General features: G+C 29.9%; 1 protein-coding gene across 2 annotated transcripts; it reads right to left on the reverse strand.

Moving 5' to 3' along the window:
- Positions 1-3,019: 3,019 nt before the first annotated feature.
- LOC126838675 (uncharacterized) lies at positions 3,020-9,243 on the reverse strand. 2 transcript variants are annotated; one of them, XM_050573299.1, is made up of 7 exons: positions 8,810-9,243; positions 8,638-8,699; positions 4,826-5,110; positions 3,855-4,002; positions 3,729-3,793; positions 3,360-3,396; positions 3,020-3,296 (listed from the first exon to the last, which is right to left on the reverse strand). In XM_050573299.1, exons 2-7 carry the CDS (start codon positions 8,668-8,670, stop codon positions 3,175-3,177), a joined length of 690 nt encoding a protein of 229 aa, XP_050429256.1. In that variant the 5' UTR covers positions 8,671-8,699; positions 8,810-9,243; the 3' UTR covers positions 3,020-3,174. The 2 variants fall into 2 exon arrangements, with proteins under 2 accessions (XP_050429256.1, XP_050429254.1); XM_050573297.1 differs by having other exon boundaries at positions 8,638-8,783; positions 9,169-9,206.
- Positions 9,244-20,952: the final 11,709 nt, after the last annotated feature.

Here is a 20,952-nt window from a genome sequence, read left to right on the forward strand (position 1 = left end):
AAGATATAACTTGCATTGTTCAAGATTATCGTAACACACTGCATAATTTTTGTAAATGTTTTTGAAATCCGTGTCGTCATGCAAAGACATTACTCTATCAAACTCTTTTAAGATAGTAATTTCGAAAGTGTTTACGTCTCTTTGATAGTTGCCGGATTCGCTAAGTCGGTTCGTATACGAAATTGTTATTTGCAACGCTATTATTTTCATCATGCCTGGTTCTGGTACTCTCCGAGTGGATCGATTCCTGTCAAGTTCATTTCCGAATCCAATCCCGGAAACCGTACTTCGACACGAACCGAGTCGGTGGCCAAAAATTGTTCAAAAAACAATTTGAATGCTCCCTCGTCGCGAAACAGCCACAAAGAGCCGAACGGATGCGATTCAGACGTGGAGGACCGCATTAATCGTTTAGCCCGGTTTTCGATGAAGTGTTTATGCAGTAATTGTTTGTTTCTTCGTATTGCGTTCATCAGGTCGTCGGGCGATTGTTTCGGTTTTTTTAGGGATGAAAAACACCATTTATTTTGCTGCCGGTGTTCGCATTTTTCGAATTCCATATTGAAACAGTTATCGGGTTTACACCTGATGTGTTTGATGCGCTTTGCTATTGCGGAATGCAAGCGTTCGTCCAATTCTAATTTTTTCTTTGAAATAGCAGCATCTACCGCCCATGTACCGTCTTTGATGATTGAATAGAAGAAAGTGTGCATTTGACGGGCCCATAAGAAAATTGACCATAGATCGTCCATCCGGTCGTTGCTCGGATCCACAAACGAATCGTTCATCATAGTCGCCTCATTGTCGAACGTAAAATCGTCGACCTTCTCCGATGTGACAGCCTTGTTAGCGTTCATCAAAACTAACTTTCTCGTCGAATTTAAATGCAACAGAGTGCTGTAAAGGTATCCGCATTCCAGTCGTTTGTTCAATTTGTCTGTTAGTGTCTGCAAATCTTGTAGGGGCCAGTCGTTCAAACTCTGACGATCGTATGGGTTTGGGATATCCGGGTAACCGGTAGCAAACTCCTGTAAGCTAAGCAATGTGTTTATGGACTTCTCGATTTCATCCGCCTGGTCACCGTACGACCGATAGAGAAATTGCGTTATAAAAAAAACAACATCACATACCACGGTTTCAATACAGTCATTTTGTAACTCTACGCTGTAGAACAACCTGTGAAATAACAAATTACATAGGAATTAATTTCTATTGGCCACTAACACGGTTAATTTTAGAATTATATACAGATTAGCTATATGAGGGCTATACACAAAAACGGCTACCGACTATACATGGGATTCCCGAATAAAATTTGGACACCGTGTTTTGAGTACAGCACCCCGTCTATACAAATATGATCCAAAATCAATTCTATCAATTCGATAAAAGACGGTTGTGAAGATTTTACTTACTCGAACTTGTAAATGTGACTTTCAATGTACTTGTGAGACGTGTCGATCTTATTTTCAGTAAAATAACAACCGTCGTTGCTTACATAAAGTTCTTATTTGCACAAAAAATCGTGCGGTGCGCTTACACATGGTTGACATGTTTTCGATACTTTGCGTTTACAAGGTGTCGGTTTGTATGGACTTGTTGTATGGATATCATATACATCATATCTTGCCCAATATATAGCTTAGAAGATATTGTACATGTGCGAGTTATAACTATAAGTTGCAACTTTTGAAACTTAAATGTTAACTTATACGTTTCATTAACTTTTTTAATTTATAATAGTGTATTAAAAATGGTGACCGGTTGATTTTCAGGTTTTCGACAACTACTTTTAAGCTATAAGAGTATTAAAGTTATGATGGGAGGAGAAGTGTGGTTGGGAGAAGCGCGCAGATAAAAATAGTACTATAGTAATACCTTTCCTCCAGCCCTAAACTTGAAACTTCAATAACTCCAAAAATAGTTGTCCAAAAGTGGTTATAAACTGATTATTAACTTAGTTGGTCAGAAAAATACCGATGTTGATTATTTTTTTAAATGAATTCACCGTCTTGATTTAATTCTCTCTTATCTCTTTTTGACGTTTTTGTATGATTTCGCACATCGGCGCATATATCAAAAGTGACACCGAGCAAAAACTCAGTTTTTTTACTTTAGAATAACACCTGTGTGATATTTTGATGTGCGTTTCCATTTCCACTGTTTACATAAATGAAAATAATATGTTCATAACGATGGTTTATGTACAATTTTTTTTCACGTTCAAAAGACGTAAGTAAACATTATTTTGATACAATGTGCACCTAACGTCGACTAATACAGGGCTTTAGAAATTCCAATAAGTGTACTGGTCCTGAGAATATCACATATTTTTTATGATTATTTTGGACATGGTCAAATTGTTTTTGGGGTAGCTGGTATCGAATTTTACATCAGTTCTCGATTATTATACTCAGCCAAAAAAAAACTTGAGTGAAAAAAAAAATTTAAACCTAAAACTTGTACTTTAGTACTCAAAACTTACTAGAATCACTCTAAATACATGTCCATACAAATATTGTCATGATTCGATCATTTTTTTTTTTTTATTAATATTTTTAAGAATTAAGACATTTTTTACATCCAATATCGACGTTTTTCCACTAGTATAAAGTAAAGTTGACCATAATGTTCCGACAATTAATAGGCGTAGTAATCTAAGACATATTGTTTAAAACCAACATTAACCGATTTCTGCAACTTTCCGTACTGCATTAATCTTGTAAAATTGCTTTCGATATTCAAGTTAAAAAATAGTACATTTTTAGGTTACTTTTAAGGTCATAATATAATGATTTAATATTAAGTTTGATTATAAACTTTTTAAGTTATTAACATAATATAAGGCTACAAGGTGTAGGAAAGAGCCAATTTGTATCCATCAAAGTATAATACAAAAATCGAAAAATATACAAACAAATACTTTGTTACACATATTTATTAATTCTTTAGCAGTTATATAAATTCATTAAATAATCTATTAATAATTAAATATAAAAATGTCTATAGTGCAATATTTTTGTAAATAGTTAATTCCTTAATTTTATTTAGATAAATATACTGTAATATGTGAAACAAGTTTAGATTTTTTAAATATGTTTTTAGCTTGCAATAAACAAAAAATTACTAAAAACTTTATAAATTATTAGTACATACTCAAAAACGTTAAATGTTTCAACGAATAAATAATGCCTTGAATTTATTGCTGAGTGTAGTATTTTCCTTAGTTATTAGAGTACCAGATGGATCTCCAAACAGTGGACTTTTACTTAAATATTCAAAAAAATCTTCTTTGCCTGGAAATATTTAAATATTAATCAATAAAAATGTACACTACAATGCTGTATCTAAGTATTTACCGTTTGTTGAAAGAAAATTCTTGTATATATTTGCCATCTAAAAGTTTAAAGAAACACATTATTATATTATTATATGATTTAAGACAAAATGCGTATTCATTATACGATAATATTAAATTTATACACAAATCTACTCTATAGGCTACATACTTAAATATAAAAATATTTAAGTGCTAAAATAATAAATAAAATATTAAAAATTTCAAAAATTAGGTTTTTTATATCTAAGACTACCATGCTTAAATAATGTGTTAAAAAATTATTGATGTTAATTTTTCAAGGACAGAATTTGAATATCATCTTTCCACCTGGTAGTATGATTAATCATACTGATAGAGTAAAAATAATATTAAAATTAATACTTCCTACCCTTGCCGTAGCCGCCAACATTTTTAGTATTTTTCGGTACTCCGTCGATTCAATTGGTAAACTTTCTGTAAACAGTTTGTAGATAATAAAAAAAAAAAATTTAATAAATAGTTAAGTTTTTACTACCGTTATGGCCAATAGTTTTGAGTACTTCTAAAATTTCTTCTTTGTGTTGGAACAGTTTATTAAAAGAATTCCATATTATATCTACGAAAGCTTCTCTAAAAATTTGGTAATTTGGAAGCAGCTTGTCAATCTCTTCTTCACTATGTCTCTAAAAAAATATAAGAAGCGCATATTATGTCAGTTTAATAATGACTTTTTTGGTAAGATTTAGATGCTAACAAATATTATATATGATGATTCATTAAAGATAATACACGTCAATTTTAAAGACACATTAGTTATTGTTCTTTACAAATTTTGACACACTCAAATTTGTATTCTTCCTGGTGTTCTATCAATTTTCGACACTTAAATGGTAATTTAAATACTTAAATAACTTATTTAATTAGGAATAATTTGCTGAGAATTTTGTCTGGTCGATAATTAGTTTTGGATAGTTACTTTTAAAGTTACAAAAGTTCTAATACTTTAAACTGTTTAACTCTTCTTTACCCTCATCTTTCCTTTTCTTAACTTATTACATAAAAATAGTACTTTAGATATTCAAAATCTATTCAACGTTAATATTAAAATTTACATTTTTCAAGTATTATATCGTCAATGTTCACAATATATTATACATAATTTGTTCGCATTTGATGATTTTTTTAATTTATAATTTGGTTGAAGTATGTATAGGATTTTTTTTAGAATTTTCATGGTTGGTGAGTTGAAAATTAATGAAAACATCAAAACTAAAAAAATTCTAGAGTGCCGGTGAATCGACCATTAAACATGTTTGATAATTATTCTCAACTTTAAATGTTAGTTCACTATTTACGTTCCCTTTCAAATTTCTAAAGTTGGACATTCTGAAAAATTGCGAAGCTTGGATAATTTAAAATATTACACAATTAAATTAAAAAAAAAGTTTTTTCATAAGGAAAAACTACAAAGTTCTAAAAATGGACCAATAAAAAAACTGAACAAACCTGTGACAAAACAAATATTATTGGTTTCATATCTTTCAACTTGCTTTTTGATAATAATTTTGGATTTTGTTGTTTGAATTTTTCGTAGCACATTGGATTATTTTTATTATTAATTAAATATATATATAACTCTGCTTGGTGAACGGTGACGAATCCTTTGAACTTGTCAAAAACTAGTTTCTGTAATTCTGTTGAGGAGATAAAACCATCACGATCGCTGTCGTACTCATTAAATATCGTTTTCCATTCCTTGTCTGTCAACTGATCCAGATTTGGATTTATATACTAGAATATTATGAACGATTAATTTTTCTTTTTTTTATTAATCGCTTTTGAGATTACACATTATAGCAGACAATAAATCTAGTTGAAAATTTAAAATTTTAAAATCTTTTGAAAAATACGAAAACATTATTTTTTGCACTAGAAACTTATTATATTTTGACATGGATATTTCTTTTGGCTCGGATTCAATAAAAAATCTGTGCGTGGGTAACGTTACATGGGACATTTGTGCGTGTGGCGCGATTTAGTAGTTGCTTTGTTTTTATCCGATAAATAATTTTGAATGTTATGGCCAATGATTGGAGATTAGAAAAAATAAATATGAGATTAAAGATAAGAGACAAAACATTAGAGATTATTATAATAAATTAAATATAAGAGATAAAAAACCAGTACAGTGGGGTCGGGGCATAGTGGGGACGGAGCATAGTTGGGTCGGGGCATATTGGGAACGGGGAGGTCACAGGTTTACAGGAATTTTTAAATCTGAAAGTGATAAAATCACTTTCGAAAAAACGCTTCGATGCAAATCGGTAGTTAGTATTTTCAAGCCAGTACAGTCCAAACCAAGCACAGTATAAACCAGCAAAGTTAGAAAGTTTTAAATGAAGATTCTGTATTTACAAATGAGCATCAAAGCGTTTATTTAAAAGCGATTTTATTCGAGAGGACTAGTACAGTAGAGTATTGGCATAATGTAATCAAAGCAATGAGGAAACGGAGTGGTCACAGGTCTACAAGAATTATTATAAATAAAAGTGATAAAATTGAATAAAATCGCTTTCAAATAAACGCTTTGATGCTCATTTGTAAATACAGAATCTTCATTTAAAACTTTCTAACTTTGCTGGTTTATACTGTGCTTGGTTTGGACTGTACTGGCTTGAAAATACTAACTACCGATTTGCATCGAAGCGTTTTTTCGAAAGTGATTTTATCACTTTCAGATTTAAAAATTCCTGTAAACCTGTGACCTCCCCGTTCCCAATATGCCCCGACCCAACTATGCTCCGTCCCCACTATGCCCCGACCCCACTGTACTGGTTTTTTTTTTTTTTTGCAAAAACTTAGTGGACCAAATAACACATATACAATGTCTTGTTATATTTTGTTGGAATGGTCGACGATTCATGTTTCAATCGTTTGTACTCCATAGTTTAAATTATAATCGCTTATTCTCAATAAAATTAATATTTATGTATTATATACTTCCATTAAAGCAATCTCAAACAAACTATTTATACTTCACAGATTATATTATTTCAAAGCTATATTATACTTCTATTTTACTAGATTGACAATGTACAAAATAAAATGCAACTAAAAAAACCTTTTCATAGATCCTTAAAATGTAAAGGGTGGGATAGTGAAACGGGTTTTTACCATTTAAATACATTAGAAAATCGCCGTTTTACTGCCTCATCCTGTATATTAATTTCTTGTTATTTTCTAAAGAAAAATCGATTTTCTTACATTTAAATTAAAATAAATCGTATACTGGTACTGTGATGGAGAAAACAATAAAATTTACCTACATTTATTACTTATTAGTTAAATATTACTAACATGTATAGCCACTAGCGGTCGGCTGTTGCCTGTTATTTAACAATAACCTATTATGGAGATTTTAAAAATTGTGTTTTTTTAATAATAGCATAGGAGCAGTATCATGATATTAAATGTTCACGAGATCTGATCTAGTCACAAAATAAAGTATTATCATTTATGACTTAATTATTATTAAAATTTATCTTAATAGTAATGGTACATAGTAATAAAATAATGAAATATTTTTTACAAAATTAGAGCTACAAGTTGATAAACTAAAAAAATAAAATTAGCACGAAGCAGATTATCTAATATTAGACAATTTAAACAATCAAGCGTGAATCTCTTTAAATGAATAACAGTATAACAATATACAAAACATAAGTTTTCCTTTAAAAAAATTGTGTAATAAAAAAAACATTTTGAGGCGGTATACTGCATAAAAACCAACACTTAATCTGAATCCAAAAAACAACAGTCCTCTTCATTATTTGCAGGTAATTGGACATTAAATACTCATAGTTAACCTTCGGTAAGGTTATATAACGCAGGCTATAAAATAACGAGATAACGACAGTGGTTTTGTCGTATCAGAATCATTAAATGTCTTAATAAGTACACGGATAGGTTTTTTTCCCAATAAATCGAGTGTCTACTATAATCAGTTACACGATTTAGTCGCCTAGGATATCATGTAATAAACACAATATTATGATACCGATCATTGGACCCTAACCTAATCTAACACGGATAGACGTTACCAACTGATAGTTTTTAGTGTCTGTTCGTTTCTCACATCTGGTACACTGGGTTTTTAGTTAAAAAAAAAAAAAAAAGAACATTGTGTAAACTTTAAGTCAAGAGTGGTACTTGAGCACAAAACCTAATAGTATCATTCTGCATAGATATAAATAAAATTGTTTTAATGATTTGATCAATTTTTTTTAAAGATTTTAAGTGTTTTTGTTAAAATATACATAATCTGCGAAAACACAGTTTCCCGGCAATTAAAAAAAAACTGTAGTGCCGAATTTTTTTCCCGTTTAATATGTTATGGGTACATATGAGTTCCAACTACTGGCAAATTTTCAACCCAAAAGTTTTAAAATTACGGCTAAAAACCCCGAAAAACAAAAAAACTTGTACCCCCTTTAGGGGGGCGGGAAATGGGTATATTTTGAATTTGACAAAACTGACGTGCGCGGGCTTACCAAATAAATATTTTTTAAACATTTCAACTCGATCCGACTCTTTTTCTTGATACTATAGCCAGTAAAAGTTCTAACTTAAAAACTCGTACGGTTTTTTTTTTGTTTTTTCAACTTTCGTCTGTGAAGACTTAAATTTTTTCAACTTTTACCCCCCCAAAGTACAAACTAGACAAAATTTGTGATTTATAGAGTTGCTATTCGAAGGAATTGGTCTAGTATTAAAGAAGTTACAGTGTATACAGATAAAAAAAAAACATACATCAGAGTAAAACCAATACCTTCTCGCTTTGCATCGAAGCTAAAAGTTAGAGATAATAAAAGAGACAAATCGGGTTTCTGCTAAGAAAAACGTTAAAAAAATCTTAAAAATTCATAGAAGTTTTCTTTTTTACATTAAAAACATAAAACAAATGATAATTTTACTTTTCAGATTTTGATGTGTTTATTTTGTGCTTTTTGCAGACATATTCATCCTTACATAGATGAAATATGAAAAACAACTTACAGTCACAGTGCTGCATCATTTGAATAAAACTTTATCTAAATAACACATTATTCATAAAAAAATGTTCTAATAATTTCAAATTTAATTAATAGAATAAGAATTTGCACCACTCTGCTCACAACGTTATCCATACAATAATCTTAACAATCGTCAATCTCTATCGAAAATTTGTTACCTTCTATATTTTAATGCAATAGGTTTTTATGTTATTTTGGTCATGTTTACTACAAGCTTATAAGTATTTCTGATTTTTAAATACATACCACCATAGAAGCTCCATCCACTGTATTGGACATATATACTTGACCTGTGGTAATACTCTTCTCTACAAGACCCAAGACACACAAAAGTAGTACAATATTTTTTGAAAACATTGTAATTCAAAATATGAACGTGGCGTGTATGAAACCTGTTATGAAATGAAAATTTGCTTACTGATACTCACAAACGGTCTTTTCGCACTATGAAGTATAAAAAGATATTTTATCGACGCGTAGGTTTGAATTGAAAATATATTTATTTGCTTTTAAAAGAAATGGTTTATGTGTTTTCTGCTGTTGTTGTCGTTGTAAGTGTTCTCGTTTGTACAAATGTTTTGAATACGAAAATATTTCACTAGAAAAACAATTTATTGTTTGTTGTGTAGGCCGATATGATACCAATAGTTGTTGTTACACTATGCAAATTGTTTTTTTTTTTTTAAGTTTCTACACCTACTTTTTGCGCATTGGAGAAAAAAATAAAATCGTTGTAAAACAAACACCCTTTATTATTAACACACGACTCACGAGTACCTTCAAATTTATTGCAAAACACTACAGGCGAACAGGCCAACATGGCGGCGGTGAACCAGCGTGGTACGCGTACAGGCCAGCATGGCGGCGGTGAACCAGCCTGATGGCGACGGCGTGGTACGCGTACAGTCCAGCATGGCGGCGATGAACCAGCGTGATGGCGGCGGTGAGACAGCGTGATGGCGACGGCGGAATACACATACACTGACGGACGACTTATGAAGCTGTAGCGGGGTACTCTGCGCGCACATTCTATGACTTATTCGAGGCCGTTACATTGATAATAAAAATATGGATAGGATATTCCCAATTACGAATCGAGGCCACTATATTTTTGCGGTCTTGAACTGATAAGAAATTGAGGCCGTTTGTTTACAGTACTGCATATTATCTTATTTAGATTATAAATTAAAAAAAGTGAATTCGTATCAATTTCGTTTTAAAACACGTAATTTAAATAAGAATGTTATAATTTTGCAGTGACATTTTATAGATTAATTATCGACGTTTTTTTCCGTTAAGGTAAAGTAAAGATTGAAGGTAGAATTACATATTTTTAAAAGTTGCTGCATATCGCATTTTAACGTTTCTAAAATGACAAATAAAACACATAAAATTGTTCTCGAAAAAATATATATAAACGCAAAGTACACTATATATATATATGTATCCTAATAGTTATGAGGTCAAACTATGTTAAAAATAAAAAGTCCGAGATCCATAATTTTATACACAACAATTTAACAAGTCTCTTCGTTTTCACTAAAATAACATAAAGTAGGTCGTTTGAACTAAAATATATTACATTCGATAGTCAATAAAATATCTGTTTTAGCAATAAAATTTATAAATTCGGTATGTAGAAATTCACACTTCTGTACATCACGGTCGAACAAATGTCTACGTTTTCACTAAAATAAGGGAAATTCGGTAGCTACACACTTTTATATACGACGGCTGACCGAATTTATATGTCTATCACTATAATAACTTGAATTCGATGAGTCGACCTAAACAACATTCGGTGAGATTAACACTTTATGCATACGACGGTCGAGTAAATTACTACATTTTTTAATGTAAAAATAACAACAAATTGATTAGATAAACTAATTTTTATTTTTTGCCACTTGAGCAAAAATTAATTAGCCGTTTATAACCTTTGCCCGGGACAAAATATAAAATCGATTAGGTACCACGAAACCGGCAATTTCGTGGTATATATTCGATCGATTCAACAGTTATACATTCAGTTTAACTACAAATCACAGACTGTGCCCACTTGTTTTACATACAATTCATAAAGCAATTTCGCGAACATGTACCGATTAATTTTTATGTTTTTGGCTATAGCCAGCGTTCGGTGTTCGCTCGTAAACGTGGATACGACGTCCGACTCCAATCGTTTCAATGAATCAGTTACACCTATTGAACCTTTTTCGCATAAGCAATGGATACACATTACCGTATCGTACAACGACGACGACAGTTATTTGGAAGTACGCGAAGCATTATTAAATTATGGAAAATGGACCGATCCAAATTGTAAGGAGATAACGTCTCCGAATGGTTTGAGAATCACAAAAAATAATCCGGTGACCATTCGATTGTGTGGCCGTAAAGACTCACCAACGGGTACCGAGGGCGAGTTGCTCTTGGCGCTTAATTATTATCAAGATGTTTACAAGGTAACGTTTGATGTGCCGTGGGCCATAACCTCTCCAAATAAGTTCAATTTGAAACCCCTCATTAAAGATGATCCGAAAGTGGTCTGCCAGGAAGACAGGAATGAGTCGTGGTCGAATGCAAAAAACATTCGCTGTTACAAAATAATTTAATGTGGTTCAACATTACCGAAATCGCATTGTATTTTTGGGTAGCCTTTAGTGAATACTTTGTGCAATAAAAATTATATTTTTGGGCGTTAATGTAGTCTTTACTGAATACTTCTTGTTAAAAAAATTGTATATATGTAATATTTGTTTGGTAAATAAACAACTAAATAATAAATTAACCATTATATTAATTGTGAAGCGTCTAGGCTTAGTCAATAATCCCGGCAAACTACTATTTTCCAACTTTAACTAGGCCGTCCATTTTTTTTTCAATTTTTCTAATTATATTTTAGGTCATCATGGGTAAATATTGTTGGTACAAATTCGGTTCTAAGCGTAGATCTTTTAAACATGCTCTGAAAGAAATATAAAACAAATTGAAATACGTTCTGTAATAACATTTGATATTAGTGCCCATCAAATTATAGTTTTTATACAAATTGAGTTAAAAGTTTAACTATAATAGTCAATTGAAACATAATGAAATATTTTAAATTTGTGTAATAAAAATATAAAATGTTAGTCTGTAAAGCTACTAAGATTAGAAAATGATGAATCTGTATGAACCATAGTTTGTATTAAGTAATTTAGATACTTACAACACCAAGAATAACTCCTCGCAAAGTTAAAAGTGTGGTTTTGAACTAAATCGTCACCCTTAAAACGAAAGCTACATAACTGTAAATAACTATGTATACTATGGTGTATTGGTAAATAAATTCCTGGGTAATGGGTATACGCCTTTTAGCTTTGATACAAATCAGAGATGCTATTGGGTTTACCATGATGTGGGCATTTTTGTTTCTGTATACACTGTAACTTTTTTTAATACTGAACCAACCCCTTCGAGTAACAACTCTATAAATCACAAATTGCATCTAGTTGTTACTATAAGGTGGATAAAAATTGAAAAAAAAAATTTCTTCACCCTCAATATTTTGAAAACCAAAAAAAACTATTCGAATTTTAAAGTTTTAACTTTTACTGACTATAATTTTGAAAAAAAATTGTTAGATCGAGTTGAAATTTATAAGGAATATTTATTTAGTATCCTTGCACACGTCAGTTGTATCAAATTTAAATTATACCCATTTCCCATCCCCTGCAAGTTTTTTTGTTTTTCTGGTTTTTTAGCCGTAATTTTAAGATCTTTAAGTAGAAAATTTGCCAGTAGTTAGAACTCATATAACATCATATAACTCCATAACATATTAACCGGAAAAAAATTGCTATCTAGTATTTAGTAGCTTCAGTATTGCTGATTCGATCAAATTTATATTATAATGTATTTATAATATCCTTATGTCACCTTATGACAGAACAAAGTGGGTGTTGGGAACATCTGTCATGTGTTATGTCTTTTGAGCAAGTAATAGGTTAGGAAAGTAACGTATTAAAACTCAAAACTGTACGTACACAGTGTAGGTAATACATATAATAATTGCGGTGATGCATTTTAAAATAATGGAAATGACACAAAACAAAGTTCATTATTACTATGCATTACATTACAGTTACATATTGTTTATTATTATTAAATGTAAAATACATTTTCCATACATTAATTTTTAATATTTCAAACAAAATGAAGTATATGAAAGGTCCTATAAATATGCAAACCGACATTATATGAACAAAAGAATAGCTCCATCAGATAGTACCAAGAGTAAAGTCTGTCGTACGTCAAAAATTCAATATATCGAGACAGAAATCGGAGACGTTAATGGCTGAACACAAATTGCGGAAACGGTATGCATACGGTATATTTTTGGTATATTTTAGGCTTCACTGATATTGTAACAAATAAACATATTTTAACATAAAAAACTATAAACCTAATATAATAACTGTGTTGAGGTAAATTTGTGTTCATTTTTGATAATAAATTGTGTACCCGGTATTATTTTTTTTTAATAGTATAAAAATATAAAATGTATTGTTGTTTTAGTGTATGCATTTGAATTATAAGTAGGTAGTGTATCTATCACCAAGTAAAATTTTATTAAATATAACCCTTTAGGGGCTTCTACGCCTACGTACTTTTGGTCGAAAACAACTCACTCTAATTCAAATGTACTGTTCCTAAGAATACTCCGATTTAGGTTTTGAAAAAATATTTGAGTTCTTCAAAACATTTTTAAGGCATCGGTCGTGGCACAATTTTAAAACTATTTTCATTTAAAAAAGTTAAAGTTTGCATTTTTTGATATTGAAATAATTAATACACTAAAAATAATTTTTAAATTTTGCCACGGCCGATGCCTTGATAATGTTGTGAACAATTCAAATGTTTTTTAAAAACTTAAATCCATTATTCTTAAGGACAATACGTTTGAAGTAGAAACATGTGATTTTGTACAAAAATAGATCCTATATGCGCTATAAAAGTTTAAAGAAAAAAAAATTATCAAAATAGATACTTCATTTCTATGATAATATGTATGTTTAAACATTTTAGCTTAATGTTAAGTTTAATAAAAAATTGCCTATACAGTGCGCCTTAATAAATGATAGTGTAGAGCCCCCTTAAACAAACTATGTTAGAGAAGAAATGTAGAGAAAACAACCAATAAGCTTAAAGAAACTTTATATGAGACAGAAAAAGAAAAAGTAGTTGTAGCAACAGATAACCTAGACTTACCAAAAGTAAATTTTTGTTTTATTTAATCAAAAGGCATACCTACGGACTTCGTAGGTTTGAACACGACTTATATTTTTAGAACTTTAAATAGTCCTTTATGATGTACAGGTAACAAATCTTATAACTGTGCATAGAACCGTTCAAATGTTGTTTTAGTTTTATTTTTTATTTTTTTTTTAATATTTATTAAATCATAATTTTTTTCTTAAGCTATTGTAGTGCCCCTTAACTATCGTACAGAAAAACAGGATTTTTAAAATGTATATTTAAATATTTTAGTTTTAAGAAATTACAGGTCAAACATTTTTCAGCCGGCAAATACTTGATAACACCTCCCCGTCAATATTTCATAACGCCGGCCCTGCCAATAGTATGTTTTCGCCCCACAATTACGATTGTAGATTAATATCAATCCACCTTGTGTGTTTTCTGTAGTATCGATATGTTTTTTTAGTATAACATTGTATTACATACAGTTAATAGATAATATGTACAGAATACAGAATATAATATACAGAAACTATTTTAGCATTTATTCGAACTGATTAGGTTAGGTATATGAGATGTCTAACAACATCTTTAATAGGCATCTATTGTGTTTATAAAAATGTTTAGATAATAAAGGATTCTATAAGAAATACGTCCATCCAATGTTTGGGCACTAAAATAAATTTTCATTTTTATAATTTAAAATTGTAATGCTTTAAGTTTTAAGTATTTTTAGTTATTAAAAGCCGTATTTATTTATTAACTCTTTATTATATTACCACATTAAGTCTATAATGTATACATTTCATAGTATTGACTATTGTTACTTAGTTTAATGTGTTCATACGAACAGTAAAAGTATGCTAAAATATTCTAGCTCGAATATTGTACACGTTGCAATATTACTATTGACGTCAGTTAAAACGCAATTTACTTTAAACACCTTGATTGGTTAATATAGATCACGCCATAATATTATGCTAACTAAGACAACAAGTCTATCTTAACAATATTTATGCGTACTTAAATTCTATGAAGAATAAAATATAAATAATTTTTTGCTATTTCAACAGTTTTGACACAGAAATTAGGGTAAAATAAGTTGGCAGGTAGAATTACATATTTTTTAAAGTTTCTGCAAATCGAGTTTTAACGTTTTAAAAACGACAAAAGAACTTAAAATTGTTCATGAAAAAATATATACAAACGCATAGTATAATATACATATAGGTGTATACATATGTGTATCTTAATAGTTAAGATAAGGTCAAACTATGTTGAAAATCAAAAGTCTGAGATCCATTTGATTTCATACACAACAATTAAAGAAGTTTCTACGTTTTCACTAAAATAACACCAAGTAGGTCGTTAGAACTAAAATATATATTCGATAGTGTATAACATATCTCTTTATGCAATAAAATTTAAAAATTCGGTAGGTGAAAATGCACACATTTGTATATCACAGCCGATCAAGTTTCTACGTTTTCACTTAAATAACGGAAATTCAGAAGCTAAAGCTACACACTTTTGTATACGACGGCTGACTGAATTTATATGTTTATTGCTATAATAACATAAATTCGGTAGGTCAACCTAAACACTTAATGCATTCGACGGTCAAGTAAATGACTACATTTTTTAATGTAAATATAACAAAATACTGAATATTTAAACTAATTTTATATTTTGCCACATGAGTTGCATTGCTAAAAATAAGGCAATATGCACACGTTTTTTTTAATATCGATAGGAACTATTTAGAGAATGATGAATTAATTTGACTAGAAAACTATTACCTATTTATTTGTATTTTTTTTTTCATATTGTTCTAAATTATTTTATATTATGCAATTATAACACTTGAAAATAATTAAGAATATTAATTTATTTTATGCCAATTGAGGTGATAGTTTTATCATAGTTACATTTTATTAACTTTTTAAATTAAGAAAAATTTGCTGAACATTTTGACTGGTCGATAACCAGTTTTGGATAATTAGATTTAAAGTCATTCAAGTTTAAAATTTTAAACGGGTGTAAGGGTGGGGAGTAGAGATGTTTTTATCTGCGCGCATTACTTAACCACCCGTTCCCCTCCCGTCATAACTTTTAAAATTGAATAACTTGAAAACTAATTATTCAAAACTGGCTGTCGACCAGTCAAATAATTCAGCAAATTATTCTAAATTCAAAAAGTAAATCAAATATATAAGGGACGGAGTTATAATATTAAAAAAATATATTAAATTTGTCCCAGCTAATAACAATACAATTATAAAAAAAAATAATTAAAAAAGTCTAATATCTTCTAAGTTATTGACTGGTCATAGTTAACCAATCACCCGGTACAGACTCTCAACATTAGAAAAAAATTAACTATATTTATTCTTTTTAAAAGGCATAATTTTAATAAGGTTGTAATAATTATTTTTAGCGCAATATATAATATACATAAATACATATATGTCTCCTAAAAGTTATGAATAATAATCAGTTAATAAAAATCACGGCCGATCTAATTTCTACGGTTTTGCTAACATAACGTAAATTCGGTAGCTACACAATTTTGTATACGTCGGCTGACCGAATTTATATGTCTATCACTATAATAACTTGAATTCGATGAGTCGACCTAAACAAAATTCGGTGAGATTAACCCTTTATGCATACGACGGTCGAGTAAATTACTACATTTTTTAATGTAAAAATAACAACAAATTGATTAATTAAACTAATTTTTATTTTTTGCCACTTGAGCAAAAATTAATTAGCCGTTTATAACTCTTTGTCCGTTACAAAATAAAAAATCGATTAGGTACCACGAAACCGGCAATTTCGTGGTATATATTCGATCGGTTCAGCAGTCATACATTCAGCTTAGCTACAAATTACAGACAGTGCCCACTTGTTGTACGTACATTTCATAAAGCAATTTCGCAATCATGTACCGATTAATTTTGATGTTTTTGGCTATAGCCAGCGTTCGGTCTTCGCTGGTAACCGTGGATACGACGTCCGACTCCAATCGTTTCAATGGATCTGTTTCACCTATTCAACCTATAGCGCATAAGCAATGGATACATGTTACGATAACGTACAACGGCGACGAAAGTTATTTGGAAGTACATGAAGCAGATTCAGATTGTGAGGAGATAACGTCTCCAAATGGTTTGATAATCACAGAACATAATCCGGTGACCATTCGACCGTGTGGCCGTAAAAGCGCATCATCTGGTACCAAGGGCGTGTTTTACTTGGCGGTCAATCGTGATGATGTACAGTCGTGGTTGGATGTACATCAAAAGTTGTCTTTTGATTACAAGGTAAAGTTTGATGTGCCGTGGGGCATCGGTTCAAATGTGTTTGAGTTGGAAGCCCTTAAAAAGGATCCACTGGTATACTGCGAGGAAATCAAGAAAGCGTCGTGGTCGAATGAAAAAAACATTCACTGTTACAAATTATTTTAATGCACAACATAACCGAAATCGAATTGTATTTCTGGGTAGTCTTTAGTGAATAGTTTGTTCAACAAAAACGATATTTTCGGGCATTAATGTAGTCTTTAGTGAATACGTCTTGTTAAAAAAAATATATTTTTGTAATAGTTATAATATTTGTTTGATTAAATAGACAACTAAATAATAAATTAACCATTTTTTTTTTCAAATCATCTAACTATATTCTAGTTCATCGTGGGTAAGTTTTGTTGGTACAGATTCAGATATAAGCGGAGATCTTTTGAACAAGCTCTGAAAGAAATAGAAAACAAATTAAAATCCGTTCTGTAATAATATTTAATATTAGTGCGCACCAAAATATAGTTTATATGAAATATGATTTAAAAGGTTAAATATAATAGTGAATTGAAATATAATTAAATATTTTTAATTTATGTAAAAAAAATATTTAATGTTGGGTTGTAAAGCAACTAAGATAAGAAAATAATGAATCTGTATGAACCATAGTTTGTATTTAATAATTTAGATATTTACAACGCCAAGAATAACTCCTTGCATAAAAATTGAATTTATATGGAAAAAAAATGTTAAGCAGCTCTTGGTTATATATTAAATAACATATAGTAAAGAAATTAATACTTAAACCTTTTAAAGTTTTTTTTTTTAATAAGCCACAATTAAAAAGATGAATTTTCTAAATGGCCTAAAACAACTATTTTTACACAATTTTATTACTTAACTCTGTATATAATATACTTTTTGATGTTTTAAAAAAAATTTTCATTTTTACATATCTTAGGTTCAATTATTTTAACTTTTCAAATTTTAAAAAACAGCATTAAGCCTAAAAAAAAATCCAGTTCCAAATACTTATTTAAATTTTTTCTGTACTTCGATAAATTTTAATTTTTTATTTTATAATTAATAGTAGAATACCTACCTAGAATAAATACCAATTTGTTTATTATCATATGGGCGTAGTCAATTAGTTTTTAAATAAATAGGAAATACTTACATTTTTGTTAAAAAAAATTGTACTTATAACAAATGTAATTAACAATACCTAGTAAAATAATAGGTATATCTGAAGCACTGAATAAAAATTCCCCAATTCAGAACAATACATTGTAAAATTATTAGTACTGAAGCTAATTTGTGTGTATATTATTATGCGATGCAGAAAGCAAGAGAAAACTACTGCATTATCTTTCCTGAGGATAATGATGAAATGATGATGGTTGTAGAGGTAAAGAGTCCCCCATTCGGATCTCCGGGTGAGGACTGCCAATAAAAGGTCGTCAAAAGAGAGGACGAAGAGGAGAATTTCATCATTCAACCAATCTACGGATTGAAAAAAAAAAAAATTATTATGTTGTATATTAAAATACAACATTAACGTTTGATAACTTTGGTTTGATAAGTGTTTGCTCCACCCCAAATGATTCTTTTCGCCAGCAGCCTACAATTATTATAGCTTATTATTACCTATATTTATATATGTATACATGGAGTGATCCAACTAACGTAGGACACTTATTTTCTCTGAAAATATGATTATTTACAGAATAAATATCCTGTAATCTTAGTAATCTGTAGATAAGAACCGTTTGTCTATCATTATTTCAAAATCTTTTATAGTGATTTCCTAGTTGTTAGAATGTTATCGCCAATTAGACAATGGGAACATAAATATGAAATTTATGTGCTACCGGGTTTGGAAAACCGACAAAATATAATAATTATTAAGAGGAAATGGAGGAGTATCTTTATAAAGTCATAGCTAATGAACAGATAAATGAAAATTAAAAATTAAAACGCATATTTCTACGTTTTAAAAGGCGTAATTTTAATAAGGTTGTTATAATTTTTTCAGCGACATTTTATAGAATTAATTTCGACGTTTTTCCATTTGGGTAAAGTAAAGTTGGCAGTTCGAGTTACATATTTTTAAAAGTTGCTAAAAATCGAGTTTTAACGTTTAAAAAACGGCAAAAGAACGTAAAATTGTTCTTGACAAAATATATATAAACGCATAGTATAATATATGTGTGTACTTAAGCTAATTTTATATTTTGCCACTTGAGTTGCATTGTTGAAAAATTAGGCAATATGCACACGTTTTTATTGAATATCGGTAGGAACTATTTAAAAAATGACTAATTAATTTGACTAGAAAACTATTACCTATTTTGTAATTTTTGTATTTTTTTCTTTATATTTTTTTGTATCTTTGTATTTTTTTTCATATTGTTCTAAATTATTTTACATTATGCAATTATAACATTTGAAAATAATTAAGAATAATAAATTTATTTTATGCCAATTGAGTTTTAATGTTAAAAATTGAGGTGATAGTTTTACATGTTTTTAAATATGACAGTCGATTGTAAAAATACATACAGACACATAGACACGGTTTTATAATACACGGAAATATATACACCTTCAACATTAGAAGAAAATAAGCATAATTATTCGTTTTAAAGACGTAATTTCAATAAAGTTGTTATAATTTTTTCAGCGACTTTTTACAGATTAAAAATCGACGTTATTCCATTAAGGTAAAGTAAAGTTGGCAGGTCGAGTTACATATTTTTAATAGTTGCTGCAAATCGGGTTGTAACGTTAAAAAAACGGCAAAAGAACGTAAAATTGTTCATGAAAAAATATATGTAAATGCAAAGTATAATATACATATAGGTATATATATATATATATACATATGTTTATCTTTCTAGTTATGAGGTCAAACTATGTTAAAAATCAAAAGTCTACGTTCCATAATCTGATGTACAACAATTGACCAAATTTCTTCGTTTTTTCTAGGATAACATAAAGTAGGTCGTTTGAAATAAAATATAAAATTTTCTGTTTATGCAATAAAATACCGTAAATTCGGTAGCTATATAGTAATAGAGCTACACACTTTTGTATATGACGGCTGACCGAATTTATATGTTTATCGCAGTAATAACATGAATTCGGTGAGTCGACCTGGACACTTTATGCATTCGACGGTCGAGTAAATTACTGCATTTTGTAATGTAAATATAACAAAAAACTGATTACTTAAACTAATTTTATTTTTTGCCACTTGAGTTGCTTGTTGAAAAATTAGGCAATATGCACACGTTTTTATTGATTATCGGTAGGAACTATTTAAAAAATGACTAATTAATTTGACTAGAAAACTATTTCCTGTTTGTTTGTAATTGTTTTTCATATTGTTCTAAATAATATTATAAACGCATAGACCATAGTATAATATACATGTATCCTAATAGAGATGAATAGTTATCAGTCTCATTGATTACTTAACCTGTTTTATTTTTTGCCACTCGAGCAAAAATTATATAGCTGTTTATAATACTAATTCTTTGTCCGGTACAAAATATATTTCCGCCTTTCGGGCGATTCTGTGGTAGGTATATATTCGATCGATTCAGCAGGCATACATTCAGTATAACTACAAATCACAGACTGTGCCCACTTGTACGTACATTACATAAAGCAATTTCGCGATCATGTACCGATTAATTTTGATGTTTTTGGCTATGGCCAGCATTCGGTCTTCGCTGGTAAACGTTGATACGACGTCCGACTCCAATCGTTTCAATGGATCTGTTTCGCCTATTGAGCTTTTTTCGCATAAGCAATGGATACACATTACGATAACGTACAACGACGACGACAGTTATTTGGAAGTACGTGATTCGTTTTTAAACTGGGGTAAATGGACCGCTGAAGAATGTAAAGAGATAACGTCTCCGAATGGTTTGAGAATCACAAAGAGCAATCCGGCGACCATTCGATCGTGTGGCCGTAAAGACTCGTCGTCGGGGACCGAGGGCGAGTTTTA

The sequence above is a fragment of the Adelges cooleyi genome, unplaced genomic scaffold (assembly GCF_023614345.1).
Source record: "Adelges cooleyi isolate 19-005CV unplaced genomic scaffold, UGA_ACOO_1.1 ACOO_flye_CR_arks_rails_tigmint_CR_PRNA_30, whole genome shotgun sequence".
NCBI lineage: Eukaryota > Metazoa > Arthropoda > Insecta > Hemiptera > Adelgidae > Adelges > Adelges cooleyi.

Coding starts and splice junctions, on each gene's coding strand:
- LOC126838675 (XM_050573297.1), bottom strand. CDS start 8,748: ATGTTTTCAAAAAATATTGTACTACTTTTGTGTGTCTTGGGTCTTGTA. Junction 3,794..3,854: donor CAAAACTATTGGCCATAACG/GTAGTAAAAACT, acceptor AACTGTTTACAG/AAAGTTTACCAATTGAATCG. Junction 3,397..3,728: donor TGTTGGCGGCTACGGCAAGG/GTAGGAAGTATT, acceptor TTAAACTTTTAG/ATGGCAAATATATACAAGAA.